Source organism: Gekko japonicus, unplaced genomic scaffold, assembly GCF_001447785.1.
Source record: "Gekko japonicus isolate JY-2015 unplaced genomic scaffold, Gekko_japonicus_V1.1 scaffold442, whole genome shotgun sequence".
Lineage (NCBI taxonomy): Eukaryota > Metazoa > Chordata > Lepidosauria > Squamata > Gekkonidae > Gekko > Gekko japonicus.
The window spans coordinates 330,837-352,977 of NW_015174288.1; the positions used below are offsets into that span (position 1 = coordinate 330,837).

The window sequence follows — 22,141 nt, forward strand, 5'->3', positions numbered from 1 at the left end:
AAGAGTAGCATTCCTTCCCCACCACCTTCAGAGAGCATCCCAAGAGATATGAGCTGGGCAACATATTTTCTGTTACCTACAGTTGTCAGAGGCTAAGTGGAACTAGGTTTGTTAGTGATGATGGTGTCCTAACAGGCAGTGCTTCCTGTGAGTCTGGGATTATTCCCGAAACTCACTTAACTCTTGGCATCTTTGTACAGATGCAGAACATGGCAAACAAGGACGAGCGTTTGAAAATAATGAATGAAATTCTCAGTGGCATAAAGGTGAGTGGCAGGATCCAAATTGATCCATCACAGCAATGGGCTATGCTCATCACTTACTTTACCAACAATGGGACTGTATTGCCAGACCTTGCATGGCTTAAACTGACAAGGGATGTGGACATTGAGAGTCTAGCTTTTTTTGATCTCTGTGAGATGTTCCCTTGAAGCAGACATATGAAAACCAGCCTGCATATTTTGCCTTGTCTGCTTATTGATGCATGGGATAGGAAACGGGCTGAATTCTGCCCAAGGCAGATGCATGGCAGGGTGGAGCCCCTTCTCTTGCTTTGTGAGGATGAAGACCACTTCATAGAACTGAATTCCATATCTGACTGCAGATTCTGAAGCTGTTTGCCTGGGAGCCATCATTTGAGCAGCGAATCGGACAGATCCGGGCACGGGAGCTGAAGGGGCTGCTGAAATTTTCCTACCTGCAGGCGATTTCCATCTTCCTCTTCACTTGCGCTCCTGTCATAGTAAGACAGTGCTGGGAATGGGGACGTGGTGTTGGGAGTAGGTTCAGGCTCCTGTGCAAGGAGCCCGGGCAAGAATGGCAGGGTATCAAAACACATTCTGGAATGACTCTGCTGGAACCCTGAGCTGAGGTGAGGGGGAGATTAGATTACAGTCTGGCCAGTTTTAAACTAACATGTGGCCAAGGGCTTGCTGAATCAGGGCCTGGGCAAAGCTTTGTAGAAAGGTTGTGGTTCCTTGCACTGCATTCTATTTCTGTAGTGTACTTGGATGTATCCTTTGATAAAATGTGTGGATTCCCTCACACTAAATAAGATAGTCTACCCAATATTCATAGATGGCAAATCTGTGTCAGCCAGGCATAGAGAAGACTATTTGGCTTGTGTTTCCTTTTTCTCTTAGCTGTGAAGTCTACTATGGCATCCAGGGTTACAGGTAGCCTTACTGTTCATGAGAACTACTGTGACCTTGTGCTTGGGATGTTTTATTACCTTGGGGGCAGCAAGTTTGAGAACTCTGTGCATTCTCAGTGTCAACAGATACCCAATCTGAAGAGCTCAAGGGTTGGGCTGTGTCAGCTGTGAATCTTGTCCAGAAGAAGCCAGTGTTGGGGACATCCTAGAGAAATCCATTTAGATCTTAGAACTTAGAGCTGTGGGATCCTGCATTTCATACAAAAGCAGGTGTAAGCTGCTAGTCATGGAAGTAGGCTTGCCACTTGCAGCTCTGTTTTCCACACGGTGTGAGGCTTGTGTGGTTTTCCTCTTGCTGCTGTGGTTGAGTATACAGCGCAGTTGCAATGGGGGCTTCTGTGCAGCATGTTTCCCCCCAGTGTCTTTGCCCCAATCCCCTGGTAGCAGCCATCCCCACCATCACCAGGGGCTTTTCCAGGCTTCCTTTAATAGGCAGTTAATGATATAATGATAGCTACAGTATTACAACAATCTGTCTAAGTTCTCAAAGGTCCAGCTTTTATTTTTTAATAATGTAAGTCTGGAGCCCGTTTTCATGGTAGAGATATGCTTAACCTTTTCACTACTTGAGGCAAAAGTGTTAAATTGGTTCCTAAAATGGTTCCTAAAATGATGAGCTTCAAAATCCTAAAATGGCCACTTCGCTTTTACCTTGTTTATTTATTTTGTTTACATTATAGGCTGCCTTTCTCACTGAGACTCAAGGTGGATTACAAAATATTTTTTAAAGAAGGAAGCAGACATACTCACCCAATAAAATATCTAATAGGAATAGGATTACAGAATTAGGGGGGGAAGCAAACAAAAAGCGTCTAAGGCATGATATACTATAAACAATGAAGAGACTGGATTATACACATAGAATACAGTGTGGTAAAAGCAAGATACAATAAACAAGCCACTAGACTACAATTATATGAAAGTGCCCTCCTAAACTGATCTGTTATACCAGAATTCTAATCCCTTTCTAAAAATTTCCTCCTGAGCATTTCTGTTTTACACATTCTGCAGAATGATAGGCATGTTGAAGCCTTCCTGACCCTTGAACATGGCATCTAGACATGATCTAGGAATCCCAAACTTCCTGAATAATGTTTCTATGTGCTTAGCAATATAAAAGCAAATTCAGGTCTAGATAAATTCATAGCAGATGCACCTGTCAGGGGCTAGAAACCACCAATAAGGGATAATTGTCTCCTTGTGCCCTGCTTGTGAGGGTTTCCAAGGGGCAGCTGTCTAGCTCTGTTGGAGACAGAGTTTTGGACTAAATGGTAATTTGGTCTGATCCAGAAATGCAATTTTAAAGTGGATGGGTCAGTGGGAATTGTATAGCATGTCCTCTTTTGGTAATGAATTTAAGCTGTGTCATAATCTTTTGAAAGTGTAAAATCAGGCACTAAAAGAAAGAACAATTTAAAGTATTGGGTGTATCCAAGATTTTCATTCACTTAATTCCTCTCCATACTACAGACCCCATTCCTCATGGTTTTTGTATGTGTAGGCCCCATGTTTCTCAGTGTAACCTTTTTGGGTGGTCAAACAGGACACCACCCTTCTTTTTCCACCAGTAGTGAAAAAGCTGATTGGATCCGTCCTAACTCCTATATATTTAACAGATACAAATGAGCAATTACTGAGATTTTCCTCTAGGAGGTGAGATGGCAGCTTTAGGGGTCCAGTGTGGGTTTGGCACAGAAAGTAAATCTTTCTCCCTCTCTTGCGTTCCTCCCTAGATGGCGGTTTTACCCTTCCCTACAACCACAAGCTTTAGGGTGCTGTAACTGCCCGACACAGTGTACTCTTTTAATTCCTTGTACTCCTTCCAGTGCAGAATTCACAGCTCACCCGTGTGTCTCTTGGTGTGTCCCCAGGTCTCTGTGGTAACATTTGCGGTTTATGTAATGGTGGGTGAGGAGAACGTCTTAGATGCACAGAAGGCCTTCACCTCTATCGCTCTCTTTAATGTGCTGCGCTTCCCCCTCACCATGCTCCCTCTGGTGCTCTCCTCCCTGGTGCAGGTAAGCAGACGTGCCACGGATAACTGATATGGAGGGAGAGGGGTGCATAACCCCAGTGCAGCAAAGAGTTTGTGGTCATGCTGTGTTGGGTTCTGGGTTGTGCTCAATCAGGATTGGCCTGTATGCCACAGTCCTATATTTATTTATTTATTAATTCCATTTGTATCCCGCCCTCCCCGCGAACAGGCTCAGGGCAGCTTACAGTAATCGGTACAAGGTACCATAAAACCCACATAAAGACATTTATAACATTTTAAAACATTCAGGTCATCATAAAGTGCTAGTAGTACTAAACATCCCATCACTCATTGAGATGGCGTGTTATATGATGTAACAGCAGACAGTTTCAGACCAAGTAATCTTAAATCAGTCTGTAGGGCTGTGGTGCCCCTCAGTAAGTGTCAGTGTGCCCAAGCAACCCCATGCCTGATGTTGCCTCCCTACTTCACAGGTCACCGTATCTACAGAGCGGCTTGAACGGTACCTGGGAAGTGATGACCTGGACACTTCCGCAATATGGCATGACCCCGACCCTGGTAACTGAAGGCTGGGGCTGGGGCCAGCAGAGTTCTGGAGTGAATGCAGGAGGCTGGTGGAAGTGTGCAAGAGAATGGGTGTAGTTTGTGTCCTCTGCCCTTGGTGATGATTCTCTTCTGGCATTTTTACCCCCAGACTGTGCTGTGCGTTTTTCTGACTCTTCCTTTGCCTGGGAACGGAACTCTGATGCCACCATTAGAGAGTGAGTCACCACATATGCCATCGTTTGCACTGGAGGAGGAGAAACTGATGGGACACATGTGATCTTTTGCTTTTGGGAAGGAGAGATAAAGGGCAGGAGGACTACTTGTCTATTTGTGGAGCGGTTGTAGCTTAGTATATAGAAGGTCCCAGGTTCAGTCCCCATCATCCCCAGTTAAAGAATCTCAAGTAGAATGTGCAGGGAAAGACTTTTCCCTACCTTAGACCCTGAAGAGCCACTGCCAGTCAGAGATGACAATACTGCGTTAAACAGACCAATGGTCTGACTCAGTAGAAAGCAGTTTAATAAGTTCATATAACATTTTGGGTCAAGCAGGAAAAGTTAATCCTAACTCTTGATCCAAGGAGACATTATTTTATGGCTCCTCTGATCAGGGGTGGCTTTCCTCTGGGCCCAGGGTCGTGTCACTTGCTTCCATTTACATCCTTCAGGTTTGAATTCCCATTCTTGCATTGAAGCTCATTGGGTGAACCTGGGACAGTCAGTTTCTCTCAGCCTAATAATGTACCTCACAGAGGAGAGGAGAGGAGAGGAGAGGAGAGGAGAGGAGAAGGGTGTTGTAAACTGCTTTGGGGATAAAGTGGGGTATAAATATCTAAATAAATACCTACCTATCATTGGTCCATGTGCTACTTTTCCTTGCAGCATAACCCTGAAAATTCCACATGGGCACTTGGTGGCTGTAGTGGGGGCTGTGGGATCTGGAAAATCCTCTTTGTTGTCAGCCATGTTGGGTGAGATGGAGAACATCAAGGGGCATGTCAATATTCAGGTGAGGAGAGGTGGGGGTAATATGAGATGGGAAACCAAGGCCGCTGTGTGAGCTAGTGGCTATATGGAGGGAGTAGAGCCCTGCGTGATGAAATGGAACTATGGGAAATCCACACGTTTAATACATATATCGTGCAAATGAAGAGAGCAATATGGTTGCGAGCCATGCTCCTCCATTATGCGGAGACTCTCTAGGCTTTGTCACTGATGGGAAACAGTGAGGGTTTTTTTAGCATTTCAGTGTGCTGATGTTGCTGTGCATATGTCCGCCTACAGGTTGGCTAATGCACATCCACAAAACCTATTGGTACCTGGAGAAACTCCAAGTACTGTGATTCAGGTGCTCTTTATTTAGTTGCTCTCTGTTCTCACCACAAGGTGTTTCCCCAGGATCAACTAAACCTCCACTGCTACTTTACTGCAAATTTCTTAGTTTGCCCATTGGCTAACTCCCATTCCATTTTCCCCAAGTCTCTCACCTGGGTTGCCTCTCTTTAAATGCCACACTCCTCCTTAGCCCTCCAACAGCCCTACCCTTGAGGCCAGTCCTTTCTCCTGTAGGAAGGCTGACAGCTGGCTTCTTGGTTGCTTCTCTCTGGAAGGTGCATTTTCCTTCATTCTCTCTGCTAACGGCAGGATTGGAGAGTTTCCAGCTGTCTTTCACAGGCTCCTGCACAGGCTATTACTGCAGCATTCCTGATTCCTGTTGCCTCTTGGACCTCAGTCAGCTCTCCTGTCACACTCTTGCATAGTCCTGTCTCCTTGCAGATGCACTCCAGGCCCATCTTCTTCCTTCCCTAAAGTCCTGCATCTCTCCCTTTTATTTCCTGGCCCCTATGCCTCCACCCTGTCCACAGTCACTCCCACCTGGGCTTCCGTACTAGTCTGTTGCTGTCTGCTCCCTGGTAAGCTGCTACATGGATGTTGTTTTCTGCAGGGCTCCGTGGCATATGTGCCTCAACAGGCATGGATTCAGAATGCCACACTGAAGGACAACATCCTTTTTGGGTCACCCCTTGATGAAGCCCGATACCAACAAGTGCTAGAGGCATGTGCCCTACTTCCAGACCTGCAGCTGCTTCCCGGAGGAGATCTTACAGAGATTGGGGAGAAGGTACCAACTTTGGGCACAGTGGCAGAAGGGCAGGGTGGTGTTCCGGGATGGTGATACAACTAGGGCAAAGAGGCTGAAAGGACTTCCTGATGAACACTGCAGCACAGTCATTTTTATGTAGGCAAACCAATGACTCCTGTATGTGAGTGAGAATATGGAATCTATTCATATAATTCAGTAAGTTTAGCAGCCTTGCAAATAAGTCCAGAAGAGTGATTGGCCTGCTAGAAAGACTTGGTAGACCACACATATTTTTTAGAGAATGCTGGCAGCCTGAAAGAAAAACAAGTTTCATTTTCTTTTGGTCATTAGCTAATAGCTGCAAGCAAATTTAATCGATCTCCCAGTTTACATAAGTTTCCTATCTATTCATCTAGGGGTGATTTTAATTTGCCTCCAAATGACCAAGAAAGTTAATGTTTGCATGCCTGGCGTAGATAAATTTTGGATCATGGAGGCTATTGGAAAACTACCTGCCCATCTGGTTTAGAAGAATCTTGCTCTATTTTTCAAGAAAAGGGGGGTATCTACTTTGTGCATCCTCAGTAATTTGTTTGTTTCAGATTTTGTTAATGTTTGGTTTGTGACTTGATCTATAATCTATGGCTTGGCTCATTTCCTTAATAGATCTGCTGTTCATGGTTTCTGAGTTCTTGTATTGTGCTTGCGATATAGTTGTAGTCTGGACTCTGTTAGGTTGATCTGTGTTGGGTGAACCACAAAGAGAGCCCAGAAGACTAAGCCTGGCTGTTTTCTTATTCAGGGAATTAACCTAAGTGGAGGCCAGAAACAACGCGTTAGCCTGGCTAGAGCTGTATACAACAATGCAGATATCTACTTGCTGGATGATCCCCTCTCAGCTGTGGATTCACATGTAGGACGACATATTTTTGACAAAGTACTGGGACCAGATGGGCTGCTGCAGCATAAGGTGAGGGTTTTTTGCCTCATGGTCCTGGGTTTGGGGAGAAAGTGGTTGTCACACTTCGGAGTTTGGCTGAACAGAACAAGAGTATGCTAAGTAGGGTTTCCAGGGCCAGTCTTCTAGGGATGAGAGGCCATTTTGTTGGAGGACGGGAGACTGTTCTGAGTTTTCAAAGCACACAGTGGTAGGACTGTGAAGAATGGGCCTAGGTTTAAAAAGTAGGTCCAGGTAAAGGGTGTGTAGTCTTTATAGGACCCGTCTATTTAAAGGAACAAGTCTAGGTTGTGGTGTGGCTGGTATGGATGCCATCTTGATACTGTCCTCTGAGTTTAGTATCCTGTTTTGTACCACAGACGCGGATCCTAGTGACCCACAGCCTGAATTTCCTGGCACAAGTTGATGACATTGTGATGCTGGTGGCTGGAGCTGTGTCAGAACAGGGTTCTTACAGCACCTTACTGGCTAATGGTGGGGAGTTTGCTCAGTTGCTCACCACATATGGGAACCAACAAGAGAACATGCCCGAAGAGGAAGTCATGGGTAAGAGGCATCACCCTAAATGGGGTTAAGGGGTACTAGCTGAGGTCACCTTCCGCAATGCATCTTGATCAAGGATGAGTCACGTGTCAAAACTTGTCTCTGAGCAGCAGGCCCGTAGCCCACGTGGGGCCCATGGGGCCCGGCCTCCCCACTGGTTTTGCGGGCCCCCTCCCTCAGGGTTCCCGTCTGCAGGCAGAGACACACACACACCACCCCTCCGCCTGCACGGATCCCCCCATCCCAACGGGGCCGCCGCGCCCTTTCCGAGCCTCCGACGGCGACTTTTCCTCCAGTGACCTCGCCCGCCCAGCGCCCAGCTAGAAAGACGCCCCGGCCGGCGCAGCAGCACTTCGATCGCCGCCTTGCACGACACACACACACCACGGCCTGCCTCGACGACGGGAGCGAGCGAGGCCCCGAGGAGCCCACAGCGGCAGCGGCAGCCGAGCCGGGGAGTTAGTCTGGCATTGGGGGGGAGGAAAGGCACTCGGCACATGCTCAGGACACCTTCTCTGGTGCACACCGTTATGACTGGGAAGTCACCGCAGCTGAGCTTTGGCCCTGAAAACTGGTGTGGGGGCTAAGGCTTGGGTGTCCAGAGGAATGCGGAGGAGGGGATTCCAGATCCGCCTCCGCCTCCCTCGCGCAGGGGGAGAAGGCGGCGGCTCGGAGGGGCCGGCAGCTCTCAGCAGGAGCGCGCCAGAGGGTCTCCAGGAGTGGCAGCCAGCTCTCCCCAAGGAGCAGCCTCGCTGGGCGGTCGCCAGAGTGGCGCGGGAAGCCGGGCGAAATGGGTGAGTGAGTAGGCGAAGATGAGGACCCCCTTCCTCGTCCCTTCCCGCCGGAGTGGAGCGCGTGGTATGAACTGGGACTGCCTTGCACTCCGGTGGCTTCCATGGAAACTTTCGGGAGAGTTGCCGTCGACTAGGCCAGTGTCTGCTTCCAGGCAGAGTCCCGCGCTAACTCTCCCCCCCCCTCTCACGGAACAGCGTGAGGTGAGGCGGGGGCGACTCTCCCCCCTCCCCGCGCCCCGGGCAGGGAAGAAGTATCCGTGAGGAAGGGCTGGGCGTCCTGTTTTGCATTCTATCCCAAGCGGTAAGGAGAAGCCTCGGGGCGGGGGGCGCTTCCACTCACGTGCAGAGGAACGCGCTTTCAGTCTGGGTTTCGCAGCGCACCACGGCCCCTTGCAGATGGCCGCCCGAGTGGTTTGGAGCGGCGTCCTTTCAGCACGGCGGTCAAACCAAAGCCTCTCATTCCATTAGAAACACTCCTGTGGTCTCTTTTTGTTCCAATGACTGCGGGATGGGATTTGACGCGTTTGCAAAATTGGGCGACCCGTTTGCAAAGTTGGGCGAGCCTGTGCCTCGACTCCTCTGGTCACACGTTTCGTGTGAATGCTGTTTCCCTGAGACTGGCGGCTTTGTGGGCTGGAGATCCCTCCTTGAGGTGGGGAGGGGGCGGAGACGCACATGGTTTTGGCTGTGCTAGGTGAGTGCAAGAGAAGATTGTGCTTTGTGAATTACATGGAGAGTAAAATTCTGCTTTGTGATTACAAGGAGAGTAAAATGTGCTTAGCAGGCTCGTAGCTTTATTGCCAATGCGGGGCACGCTGGGGGCGTGCCCAGCGTGCCTGGGGTGATGTGTGTGCGGCGCATGTGTGCTTTGCGCGCGTGCGCACACACTCCGGCCTCCCCCACTTTCCCCAGGGACCCCCACAAGGAAGGGTTTAGCTACGGCCCCGCTGAGCAGAAGAGACAAATGCCCATCCGTAAGGTGACCTAATATGATGGCCCTTAAGAATCATTCTTCCTACGGTTACCAACATCCTAATGTGGGATTATTCCATGCTTTTGACTTCTAGTGGGGATGGGTGAAGAGCTGGAACTAGATGGAGACCCTGAGCCTGGAGCTGAAGAGATGCCAGCTGACATAGTGACCATGACCCAGAAGAGCGAAGCCAGTATTCAGCAGAAAAACTTCACCCGTAGGTCAGAGCCTTCTGTGAACTCAGGCCAGACCCTATGGCCACCTTATCTTGAATTTATTTCACTGTTCTCACCCGTCTTCATTCTGTTCCCTCTGAGCCCCTGCCTGTCCCACGTCTCCTTTGGCTGTTTCCTTTTAGAACATTTATCTGCCTTGTCCAGTTAGGCCCTGAAGTGGGGAGGGGGGGGTAAGGGCCCCCCTAAGAAGCTGGCAGCCCGACCTGAATGGCCCAGGCTAGCTAAGCAGGGTCAGCCATGATTAGTATTTGGATGAGAGACTATCAAGGAGGTCCAGGGCTGCTATGCAGAGGCAGGCAATGGCAACATTCCTTTGGAAACCCCCTGGGGTTGCCATAAGTGAACTGCAACTTAATGGTACTTTCCACCAAGAAGTTGGTATTTTTAAAAAGATTTTATTTAAACATTTTGCATGAGAAAACTTGCATTTCTCTCCCTCCCTTTTTTTTTGAACCCCCGAAGGGGATTTTTTATTGCATTTTCTAAAGACTACAAACTACAAAGAAAAAATGGGAAGGGGAAACAACTACAACTAAGGATACAGGAAAGTAAACCACTAATAACTAAAACCCCAAGTATAGGAGATCTTTACATTAGCTTGTATAAGTGTTATTCTTAACATGCTTAGATTACATTGAGCATGGTCATTTATGCTAATATATTTAGCTTTTAGCCCATCATTTAACTATTTTAAGAAAATTCCAAGAGCAACATTAAAGTAAATGTTTTAAGGCACAATTCAGAGTCCTTCAGCCTTTATTTAGCTTTGTTTTTTCTTTTCCTCAGTTGATAGTCTCGCTTGTGGGCTGCCGCCTCCTTATCTGAAGCAGAATCCATATCTTCACTGGATTTACTGTGTTCTTCTTCCCCACCGACCTCTCCTGGCTCTCCCAATAGTAATCTCAGGAACTCATGTGCTTTAAAGACAGAGTCAATCTTTTCTTTTTTGTCCTTAATTTTAAAGGTGACGCCTTTGGGAATCAGCCATCTGTAGGCAATGCTGTTCGTTTGCAGAAACGATATTAGGTCTTTATACGCCTTCCTCTTCTTCCTGATTTCAAATGGGATATCTTTAAAAATTCTGATGTTGTTTCCTCCCATTTTTAGCAGCACTTCTGTAGTTGTTTTGAGTATAAAGTCCCTGACATGTCTCTTCGAGAAACTAACCACAATCTCTCCAGGCAGATTATTTTTCTTGATATAGTTGGAATAGGATCTATAGATCACTTCCATTTTGCTTATCAAGTATTCCGCTTTTAAATCTGTAACTGGAGCTAATGCTTCACTCAAAAGTTCTTTTAGATTCTCTCCTTTTGTCTCAGGGACCCCTTGGAATCGGAGGACTAGGTTAGCTCTCTCCATTTTCAGCTGAAAAATTTGAAATTCACCTGAATTTCTTTTCTTTTCCAGCATTTGCACCTTTTTCTTGACTTTTTTGGTCTTTGCATCCACTTCCTTGACTTTTTCCACTGTTTGCTCCGTTATTTTTGTGATTTCCACTAGTTGGAGCTGCTGAGCTGCAAGGTTTTGATTCAGTACAGTTAGCTGCTGGTTAACGTTGGTCATTTGGTCCAACAGAGGGCGCATGGCTTCTGCTAGCATTTTGGATAGCTCTGAGGAGTCCTCCAGCCGGGGACTCAAGCCTCCTGTTAGTTTCATTTTTGCTAGCTTGTCTTTCTCCGTTTTCTTCCTCATCATGTTTGAGGCTTATTTACTTTTAGTAAAAGTTGCTAAAGTCTCTGAAATTCGCCCCAGCGCTTATCTACGCTCCGGTAAGTCTCTTAAAACATATTTCCACGTTTTTACTTCTGCTCCCCCCTTGGCAAATCGTTGTTTTGTTTATGCATGTGGGAGGAACCCCTCCCCTGCTCGCTCGTCTCACTGTTCCCAGGGGGCGGGGGGGGCTTTCTTTTAGTTTTTTGGCATCTCTTTTTTTACTTGACTCACTGTTCATTTTTGGTCCAGGGATCTCGCTCGATCGTGGTTAAATCGCCCGATCTCCAACGCTTGTCCCGGCCGGCGGCTCTGAATCATTAGGGTGGCAGGACCATCAGGGCGGAGGAGTGCCTCAATTCCGCAGCATCTTGCTGTGGAAGAGGCTACCCCTCAAAAGCCCCATGGCAAGGAGCCTTTTGCACCGGCTCCATGGGGGGGCAACGGACAGTCGAGCCCCCTCCTCACCGCAGGCGCTCAGATCGTCTCCCTGGAGGTCCGGGAGAGATGTCTGCTAGCGTGTTGCCATTAACCGGAAGCTCCAAAACTTGCATTTCTAAGGAAATATTTCTCTCCTCTTTGGCAACCTCTCATCTCTTGACATCATTAAACAGCACTGTCAGCCAATCATTTCATCTTCCGCACACACATCCTGTCAACATCTTTGCAATGCTTGCAAGGCTCAGGGCTATTTATTACTATTCATGGATTTTTACCCCACCCTTTCTCTGCAACATTGTCTCCCCCTGAACTCTGGGGGTGTTGCCTGGATTCCATGGTTCTGCCATGGCCTTCTCTTTAGACATCCTGGGATTCTGAGCTTCATCCTAGAACTCTGTGCAGCCTTGCTGACTTCAGCCACTTCTGCTGAGGTGGGAAGAGCCAAAGCCAGCTGATGTGGGACAATGACATTGGAGGTGGGCGGCTAGAAATGAAACATGTGAAGAACTGTGCAACACCATTCAGCAGCAGACAGGAGTCCCGCTAGTGCAATGCAGAGAGGGAAGTGGCATGATACAACCCAACCTCATCATATCTTTGAAACTAAGCAGGGTCAGTAACTGGCTGGGAGATCACCAAGGAAGTCTCTGCAGAGGCAGGCAATGGCAAACCTCCTCTGCTTCTCACTTGCCTTGAATGCACTTGTTTGAGTCACCATAAATTGGTTGCATCCTGAAGGCACTTGCATGCGTACATACGTAGTGCACAGGCAAGAAGGGGAAAACTCAGAACTATCTCACCCTGTTGTTCTCCTGTTCCAGCCTTAGCAACAGCAGCAACATGTCCCTTGTCAAGTCCGGTCAAAGAAAACTGAACAGGTTGAAGTCCATGGAAGAAGTGAAAGGACAGAGGCTGATTGAAAATGAGGCTGTGGAAACTGGCAAGGTGAGAGTGTGGCACCAAAAATACTCTTTTTGACTCATAACTTGGGCACGTACCACCATGGGTCTCAGAGAGAAGGAAGTGGAGACTACAGAAGCCTTGTCACATCCCTTTTACAGGAGGTAGCTAGAGCTCATCTCATCAGTTCCTAGAAATAAGAATAGTAATACCCCACACCATGGCCTCCTTTATAACCAGACCTGATCAGTGATGGCCATGACAGCTGTTCATTTTTGGCACTGTACCTAAGTGCATGTTAATGCATTCAAGCATGGGTCGGGAATGTAATTGCTGTTGCAGGATACATCATGGGAACCCACCATAAGTCAGCTAATTACAAGTCTCTACCCTGCAGGTGAAGTTCACTGTGTACCTGCAGTATTTGCGTGCTGTTGGGAGCGGATTCTCGATATGGGTCTTCATTGCCTACCTTGGGCAATATGTGGCCACAGTCGGTTCCAGCCTGTGGCTTAGTGCCTGGACGAATGATGCCCAGAAACTCAACCAGAATGATACGTACCCGGCCACCCAACGTGACATGCGTGTTGGAGTCTATGGGGCACTGGGTGTGGTCCAAGGTATGCCTCTTAAATTTAAAGCTGATTAAGGAATGTAGACTGGGTAGGATCTGTTCCACTGCCATTGTAAGTTCTGGAAGAGAGTTTGCTGATGAACTATAGTTTGCAAGAATTATGGGTGAGTTTGATTGCAGTCACTGTAGTTGGCTGATAGCGTTAGGCCCTCTATGTAGAAGACAATAATTTATACCAATCAAAAGACTTCGAAAATTCTGAACACCTGAAGCTGCCTTACTCAGGCAGATCAGTGGTCTATCAAGGTCTGTAATGTCTCCTTGGACTCGCAGCAGATCTCCAGGGTCTCAGGCTGTGGTCTTTCACACTCCCTGTTTACCCAGATCCTTCAGACTAGAGATTAGCAAGGTTTTTTGTTCATTTTTGACTTGTTTTCTTGTTTTAAAAACTTGATTTGGTTTTCTTTAATTTAAGCTACTTGTTTTGTTATTGAGTTGTTTTCATTTCCAGTGGCTCCAATGGCTGAAAGCCTTTCCACTGCCCAGTTTGCATGAAATTCTCAGGGATTGTACACCACACCCATGGGATGCTCTTTGCCAAATTTTAGCTTGATGGGATAAAGTATCCCCATTTTATAGAAAGTAAAATGTTTTGCCTGCAGAGCAGGAACTTTGGTAGCCAACAAAGTGGAGATAACTTTGTGTATCTACATATGTTCACCTATGGTCCCTGCCACACGGGGGGAAAGGTACGGGCAAAGTGTGGCTTTCGGAAGCCGCACCAAAATAGAGACGCCATGGCAGGATCACATTTGGGCGCATTCCGTCCCCGGCACGATCAGATGCCGGGGGAGGCCACGGTGGGGAAAGGGAGGCTGCCGAACTGTGCATGTGTGAGCATGCGCAGTTCAGCCAGGACCCTGGGATGCACCAGCAGAAGGACACGCCGGCGATCCCACGGCCAGGCTTGATGCGGCCGTGCTGGAAGGTCCACCTCGGTAGGTGGTTTAGTTTTGCTGCGGCTTTTTGGGAGGAAGGGCCGGATTGGGGACGGGTGCGCAACACTTCCCAGATGTTGCGGTGGGATCGCGCTCATTTGCTGCGCCCCCGATCTGTCCCTCTCCCGGCCCAAAACCTTTCGTGTGACCGGGGCCTATTTATGTTTAAAGAAGCTGGAAGGGACATATCTATTTTTGAACAAAACGTAAGAACAGCTTTCCTGGATCAGACCAGTGGTCCATCTAGTCCAGCATCCTGTCTCACACAGTAGCCAACCAGTTCCTCTGGGGGGCTAACACTAGGGCATAGGGGCTGAGGCCTTTCCCTGATGTTGCCTCCTGGCTCTGGGATTCAGAGGTTTAGTGCCTCTGAATGTGGAGGTTCCTCTCAGTCACCATGGCTAGTAGCCATCGATAGACTTATCCTCCATGAATCTATTTAAAGATGTTTATTCCTGTGGCCATCACTATATCTTCTGGCAGCAAATTCCATATTTTAATCATTCTCTTTGTAAAGTTGTATTTCCTTTTGTCCGTCCTGGATCTACTGCCCATCAGTTTCATTGGACGTCCTTGAGTTCTAGAATTTAGGGAGAGAGAAAAATTTATCTTTGTCAACTCAGTCCATCCCATGCATAATTTGATAAACCTATATCATGTCCCCCTACCCTTAGTAATCTCTTTTCTAAACTGAAAAATCCCAGACTCTCCAGCCTTTCCTCGTAGGGAAGGTGCTCCAAACCCCTAATCATCATGGTTGCCCTCCTCTGTGCTTTTTCCAGCTCTGCCGTGTCCTTTTGGAGATAGGGTGACCAGACCTGTATAGAGTATTCCAATGAGGCTGCACCATAGATCTGTACAGGGGCCTTACAGTATCAGATGTTTTATTCTCAATCCCTTTCCTAATAATCCCTAACACAGAGTTTGCCTTTTTCACCACTGCAGCACACTGGGTTGACACTTTCATTGAGCTATCCACTACAACCCCAAGATCTTTTTCCCCTCTCAGTCTCAGCAAGTTCAGATCCCATTAGCCCATACTTGAAGCAGGGACTTTTTTGTCCCAGTGTGCATCACTTTACACTTACCAACACTGAACTTCATTTGGCACATTGTCACCCAGTTTGTGCATCACTTTACACTTACCAACACTGAACTTCATTTGGCACATTGTCACCCAGTTTGTGGAGGTCCTCTTGGAGCTCTTCACAGTCAGCCTTGGTTCTCACCGTCCTGAATAATTTGTTGTCATCTGCAAACTTGGCCACTACACGACTCACCCCTAGTTCTAGATCATTTATGAATAAGTTAAATAGTACTGTCCCCAATGCTGATCCTTGTGGGACCCCACTGCTTACTCCCCTCCATTGTGAGAACTGTCCATTGATTCCTACTCTTTGCTTCCTGTTCTTTAACCAGTTTTTAATGCATAAGAGGACCCGTCCTCATTTCCCATGGCTGTTAAGTTTACTCAGGAGTCTTTGGTGAGGTACCTTGTCAAAAGCCTTTTGAAAGTCCTGGTATATAATGCCTACTGGGTCACCGTTGTCTACATGCTGTTCACTTTCTCAAAGAACTCCAAAAGGTTGGCGAGGCAGGACTTCCCTTTGCAGAAGCCATGCTGATTTATTTTACCAGAGCATGTGGGCAAGGGGATCTAAGCTAAACCTTGTTCCCTTACACAGTTTACCTTGCTGCATTCTGGGGATGGAAACATTTTTTCTCCCTGCTGAAGTCTAATACAGGGAGTGAGCCCAGAAATAGCACAGGGCAAGAACTAACATCCCCTCTGTCCATCACCCTTGCAGTTGCTACTGAGGACAATTAAATACTTTGAAAGATTTCAGGTTCCCATCTCATCACTGATCTTGCATATCTTATCTGATTTGTCTTTCTGGCTGTCTCTTTTCTGTTGTGTCGCTGTCACTGATTGCTGTGCACAAATATTTAACACGGCAAGGCAGATGCTGCCTGGTGTGCAGAAGTGGGAGTGGCAAGCATACCCTTTATCTCTGCCCCCCCCACCCCTCAGTGCACAGTGCTACCTTCACGTATGCCAGTGTGCAAAGGCAAAATGTTTGCCTCTGATTAGCCACGGCTGCTGTAGCACTGTCTACCCCACCCCTTCTGCGACCAGCCCTTTGTTGGGAACCAAGGTTAAAGTTAAAGCAGCTGTCCAGAGTGGCAGACTGCAGAGAGCATCATTGTGGAACCAGTTATAGTCCGAAGAATTTGTAGGCTCGCAGCAGAGGTTTGATAGCTAAAGAGCAGAACTCCAAGGCAGGTGGACCTGTGCCATATTCAGCTTAAATTCCTAGGGTTAGCCCTGCCAGCATCTGCATAAGTATTTGGCCCACATCAATGTATGTATTCATTCCAGCTCTCTTCCTACTGGCCGGATCCTTTCTTGCTTCCAACGGTGCCGTACGAGCCTCCCGCTTCCTGCACCTGCAGCTGCTCAGTAACATCCTCCGAGCGCCCATGAGTTTCTTCGATACAACGCCAACAGGCCGCATTGTGAATAGGTTTGCCAAGGTACAAGTTCATGCTTTGTGAAGCCTGAAAGTTCCCCGACGGACCGGGGATACAAAAATAGGCCTTGTGAGCCTTTGGGCTACATCAGGGACTTGGCTTGTAGGAATAGGCCAGTGCCTTATACAATAACATGCTGAGGACATGTTGGGAAATGGGCATGAATTCAGTTGGACACATGATGTTTCTGTAATGGCTGTTAATGTGATTAGCTCTGGCTTAGTGCATTCATGGCCTAGACTTTCTTCACAGACACATGTCATCCCTCAAGAATTCAGTGATAGATGCAGTTTCCATAGTCTTTGATACAGTACCAATACACACTGTGGGCTGGTACAGTGAAGTGGTTAGAGTGTAAGGGCTTTTCCACATCCTCATTTTACTCACTGCTAAGTTCATTTCTGGGGGGGGGGGGGGTAGTCTGTTCTGCAAGTGTTTTCCCTTCCTCTAGTGGTCAATTCGATATCATACAGCTTTTTCCCCAGCATAAAAACCTGCAGGGAGATACACTGGGGGGAAAGCTGTGTGATATTGAACTGATCACCAGAGGGAGCCAAACATGTGGAACAGAAAAAAACCCCAAGAGACAGAAATTTAGCAATCAAGTAAAATGAGAATGCGGAAAAGCCCTAAGTCTAGGGCACTGGAGACAAGGGTTCAATCCCACTCTGTCATGAAGCTCACTTGGGCCAGTCATTCTCTCTCGGTCTAACCTACCTTACATGGTTGTTGTGAAATGGGTAGGGGAAAATATATATGTGCTTCTCTGAACTCCTTGGAGGAAGGGTTGTATAAAAGTAGGGGGATTATAGACCTGGAGAAAGCAAACTGAAACTCCATGGGAACAGGGGCCTATTTTTCTCGTTATGAAACTGCAGAGCACCACATATACTAATGGTACACAGTATAAACAGGGAGAGCCAGCATGGTTAGATTGTTGGACTAAGATCTGAAATACCCAAGTGCAAATCTCCCTGCTGCCATGGATGCTTGCTGGGTGACCTTGGGCCAGTAACTGCCTCAGCCTAACCTACCTCACAGGGTTGTCGTGAGGATAAAATGGAGGCAAGAAGAAGGGCATAAGCCACGTTGGGTCCCCACTGGGGAGAAAGGCAGGGTATAAATGAAGCAAGAAACGACAAAGAACAATGACCTGTGTGCAGTAATCGCCTTTTGCACTGTTTGTGCCTCCTCCCATTCATGGTCCTCCACAAACAGGGGTTTCAGCCTCCAGCCTCCTCTTTCTGTCAGCAACCCTTCCATGAACAGGAAGCTCCCCTCATAGGACTGCTGTTAACCTTAAGGTGGCTCATAAGCATCCAGCTAGATTGGACTCAAGCTTGGAGCCCATGAATTGTGACCCAAAGGCATTCACAGAATGGATCTCTCCTTTTCAGGCTCTCCCCCCCCCCCCCCCTGTACAAAGTGCTCCTGAGAAAAAGTTGGCTTAGGCACAACACCTCAGCAAGGAGAATTAAGCAGGAATTGCCATCCCCCTCTCTTACACAAGCTCTGATGTAGTTGTCAGTAATTATTCCAGATTGGTAGCCACGGTGGTCTGAAGCAACTGAACAATGTTTGAGTCCAGTGGCACCTTTAAGACCAACAAAGTTTTATTCTGGGTATAAGCTTTTGTGTGCACGGTCACTTCTTCAGATACAATGGAATGGAAATTACCAGTCCATACATATAGGTAGAGAGAGAGAGAGTTAGTTGCCAGGAAGGTCTAGTTAGAGTCAAGATGCTAACTAGCCCTTCCTGGCAATTAACCCCACCCCCACCCACTCTCTACCTATATGTCAGGCTTGAGGTATGTATCTGATTAATGTTTCCCTGTTTCTGAAGAAGTGTGCATGCACAAGAAAGCTTATGCCCAGAATTAAATTTTGTTGGTCTTAAAGCTTCCACTGGACTCAAACTTTGTAGTAATTTTGCGTCACTTGTAGCCATTGATGGACCTCTCCAAAATAAATCTTTCTAATCTCCTTTTCAGGCTTTCTGTGCTCCATGCCACCATCTCTGTTCTCATCTTCCTCTTCCTTTGCAGGACATTTTCACAGTGGATGAGACCATTCCAATGTCATTCCGCAGCTGGCTGAGCTGCTTTTTGGGAATTCTCAGTACATTGCTGCTGATCTGCCTGGCTACACCTTACTTTGGAATTATCATTGTGCCGCTGGGTATCCTCTACTACTTTGTTCAGGTGAGTTGGGACTCTGTGTCTCCAGGACACTGACAACCTGTCTCCATTTAGAACATTTCCTTGAACTCTTGGACTTCAGTTCCAAACCCAACCTGGCTGTCCATTAGTGCTGAAGACCAAAGTCCTCCTAAGATGTCTCAAGAGTGGGGAAATGAATGTGCCTGGGGTGGGGGAGATGGGACTGCAGCTGCAAGCTCCACCCCCAGCCTACGTGCTTTCATTGGAAACCGTGTGAGTAAGAACCATGCTAGGGTCGCTGTGGGTGATATGCATGTAGGATTGATTTGTGCATGCACTGAGATCAGTGTCGGGACTGAACCTTCTCCTTGCCCTCTGCGTGGGTTCATTATTTGCCCACAAATATTTGGAAAGAGATCTAGTCTTTAAAAATGACTAGGCATAACTGCCTACTGGGATTACTAAACTGCAAAGTTACCCTTATTTGCTTCATTTATTCCCCACTGTTCTACCCCAAAGTGGCTTACAACCATCTCCCCTCCTCCATTTTATCCTCTCAACAACTCTGTGAGGGTCGGTCAGGTTGAGAGTGTGGGACTGGGCTTAAAGTCACCCAGCAAGCTTCCATGGCAGAATGGGGATCTGAACCTGCGTCTCCCAGACCGTGGTCTGGCACTGTAACCACTACATTACACTGGCTCTACCCTGCATTCTCAAAGGCCATCTATTACTTCTTTTTATTCTAAACAAGGTAATAGCTCTGTGATTTTTCTCTCTCCTTTAGCACGTAGAATTTGGCCTCATTTTGAAAGAGAAATAAGAATTTCGCAATTTGCACACATTTCACAAATTCAAAGACCAGATATACTCTATACTAGCTCAGAAAGCTGTTCCTGTGCGGACATTTATTCTTAGAAGAAGAGAAGAGATTGGATTTATCCCCCGCCCTTCACTACCCAAAGGTGTCTCAAAGCGGCTTACAAACTCCTTTCCCCTCCCCTCCCCACAAGAGACACCCTGTGAGGTAGGTGGGGCTGAGAGAACTCTTGACAGAAACTGCTCTTTTTCAAGGACAGCTGTGCCAGAGTTATGGCTTGCCCAAGGTCATCCAGCCAGGTGCAAGTGGAGGAGTGGGGAATCAAACCCGGTTCTTCCAGATTAGACTCCGTGCACTTAACCACTACACCAAACTGGTTTAGAAAGAGTTACGGCCGCCAGCAGCTAGGAAATGATCCCAGCACCAAAGTGTAGAGAAACAGGCCTGTAACTTGGTGACAGCAGCAAATCTGGACTATCTGGTCACACTGCAAACTGTAGTATACAGTTTCTGATGTCTTAGAGATTGCCCCTGGGGTGTGTCCATATTTTCCCGCTCTTTTCCCTGAAGCTTCTAGGAACTGTAGGCAGGGAGGTTTGGCAGCTCCATTGTTCCCTGTGGAGTACCTCCCTTCTCCTAAGGACTACCAGGCTGGCATCCATTTTAAAATACACTGCTGCCTCTGCCTGGCAGCCATTTCGTTACACCAGGTATGAGCTTTCGTGTGTACGCACACTTCCTTGGATACAGTGAAATGGAACTTACCAGTCCATACATATAGACAGAGGTTGAGCAGTAAATTAGCCTATAACATAATGAAGATATTTATCAGAATCAGGAAAAAAAAGTTTGGTTTATATGGTTACCATTTAACATAATGAAGATGTTTTAACAGATGCAAAAACCAAACAGAAATAACAAGTTAAGTCCACACAGTCATCAATTGTTTGGATTCAGTTCCATGGGAAACACACAGATTTACTGCTCACCTTCTGCCTATATGTATGGACTGGTAAGTTCCATTTCACTTATCCGAGGAAGTGTGCTTGCACACGAAAGCTCACACCTTGAATAAGAGTTTGTTGGTCTTAAAGGTTCCACTGGACTGATACTTTGTCCTACTGCTTCTGACCAACGCAGCTGCCCATCTGGATCTGTCTTTTGGTGAATGACACATTTTGGTAAGCCAGACCTTTGAAGACCATTTTTGTTTGCTGTTGCAATGTAGAAAGACAAACCTGAATCCCACTTTTTAACAGAAACTCAGCATTTTTTTCAGAAAGCATTCCTTCAAATCGTTCTTGCAGTGCTTGGAGCATTTTGCTTACTATGTTGTACTAGAGTTGGCAAAGCAGAGATGAAAAATTTCAGTTACCACACTTACAAAGTTAAAGGAGCATCTCCCTTTGATCTGCCATGCTCTGCCTTTGATCTGGCATGCTGAACGCCTGGGTCCTGTTCTGTGCAAATGTATCAGTGACATGAATAAAACAGGCTGTTGCCTTAGACAGGGACTGAAAAGACATAATTTCTGGTGTCCTGTCTCAGGAATATGTGCAAGGCTGTATAGCCTAGTATTTCTATCTCAATCTGAAGATTATTTTTATGATGGAAAGAAAAATAACCCCCCACCCCCCTGCAAGATTGTGAGGTCCCCGCCCTGCTTGTGCACCTCATGGGGATCTCTCTCTACTCCTAGCAATTCTACGTGGCCACATCCCGCCAGCTGCGACGCCTGGACTCGGTCACCCGGTCTCCCATTTATTCCCACTTCAGTGAGACAGTGTCAGGCCTCTCTGTTATCCGGGCCTACGGGCACCAGGAACGCTTCCTGTTGCACAATGAGAAAATTGTGGACGTCAATCAGAAGTCTGTATACTCCTGGATCATTTCCAACAGGTGAGGCTATAACATGGTCAGGCTCAGGCTGTTCTGTAAAAGGGCAGAAGGAGCCATTGGCTTCAGGGGACATTTTCCCTGCGCGGCCAGAAGCAAAAGTAGTTTTCTGCTGCTTTGCCTAGCGGCTTCCATCTACTTCAGAGGTTTGTGCTTTCCCTCTCAGCTACTGGAGGAGGCACTGACTGGGCATTTGATAAGCCGATAATTGAGAGGGTCATTATTGATATCCTGAAACACTGGAGCTGCCCTCTTCCTCCCCCACTAGATGGCATAGTTTGGATTAGTTATGGTGTAGAGTGAGGTACTGTTTGTGGAGCTTGTGGAAAGCTGACTTGATCCTTCTTCACTTGTCCTTTTCTACAGGTGGTTGGCTGTGCGCCTAGAATTTGTGGGCAATCTGGTGGTTTTCTTTTCGGCACTGCTGGCTGTCTTTTCCAAAGGCTCTTTGGAAGGTGGCATTGTGGGACTGTCCATCTCCTCAGCTCTCAATGTAAGTGATTGAGTATGCTCACCCTTGGTCAGAGAGGTGGGCAGGCTAGAGAAGAAGAAGAAAAAGAGATTGGATTTATACCCCGCCCTTCACTTGGAGTCTCAGAGTGGCTTACAAACTCCTTTCCCTTCCCCTCCCCACAACAGACACCCTGTGAGGTGGGTGGGGCTGAGAGAACTCTGACACAAACTGCTCTTTTTCAAGGACAGCTGTGCCAGAGCTTGTGACTGACCCAAGGTCACACCAGCAGGTGCAAGTGGAGGAGTGGGGAATCA

General features: G+C 47.3%; 1 protein-coding gene across 1 annotated transcript in view; it reads left to right on the forward strand.

The window, feature by feature from the left end:
- Positions 1–22,141, forward strand: part of ABCC2 (ATP binding cassette subfamily C member 2) — a 36,843-nt gene that overhangs the window by 10,435 nt on the left and 4,267 nt on the right. The window contains exons 11-27 of the mRNA XM_015423999.1: positions 201–266; positions 605–742; positions 3,085–3,231; positions 3,683–3,767; positions 3,904–3,970; positions 4,637–4,763; positions 5,700–5,876; positions 6,640–6,807; positions 7,155–7,365; positions 9,200–9,339; positions 10,963–10,989; positions 12,381–12,440; positions 12,793–13,015; positions 16,348–16,502; positions 18,547–18,702; positions 21,177–21,376; positions 21,740–21,866. Of these exons, the coding sequence (XP_015279485.1) occupies positions 201–266; positions 605–742; positions 3,085–3,231; positions 3,683–3,767; positions 3,904–3,970; positions 4,637–4,763; positions 5,700–5,876; positions 6,640–6,807; positions 7,155–7,365; positions 9,200–9,339; positions 10,963–10,989; positions 12,381–12,440; positions 12,793–13,015; positions 16,348–16,502; positions 18,547–18,702; positions 21,177–21,376; positions 21,740–21,866 (2,274 nt within the window). The remainder of the gene's footprint in view (positions 1–200; positions 267–604; positions 743–3,084; positions 3,232–3,682; positions 3,768–3,903; positions 3,971–4,636; positions 4,764–5,699; positions 5,877–6,639; positions 6,808–7,154; positions 7,366–9,199; positions 9,340–10,962; positions 10,990–12,380; positions 12,441–12,792; positions 13,016–16,347; positions 16,503–18,546; positions 18,703–21,176; positions 21,377–21,739; positions 21,867–22,141) is intronic.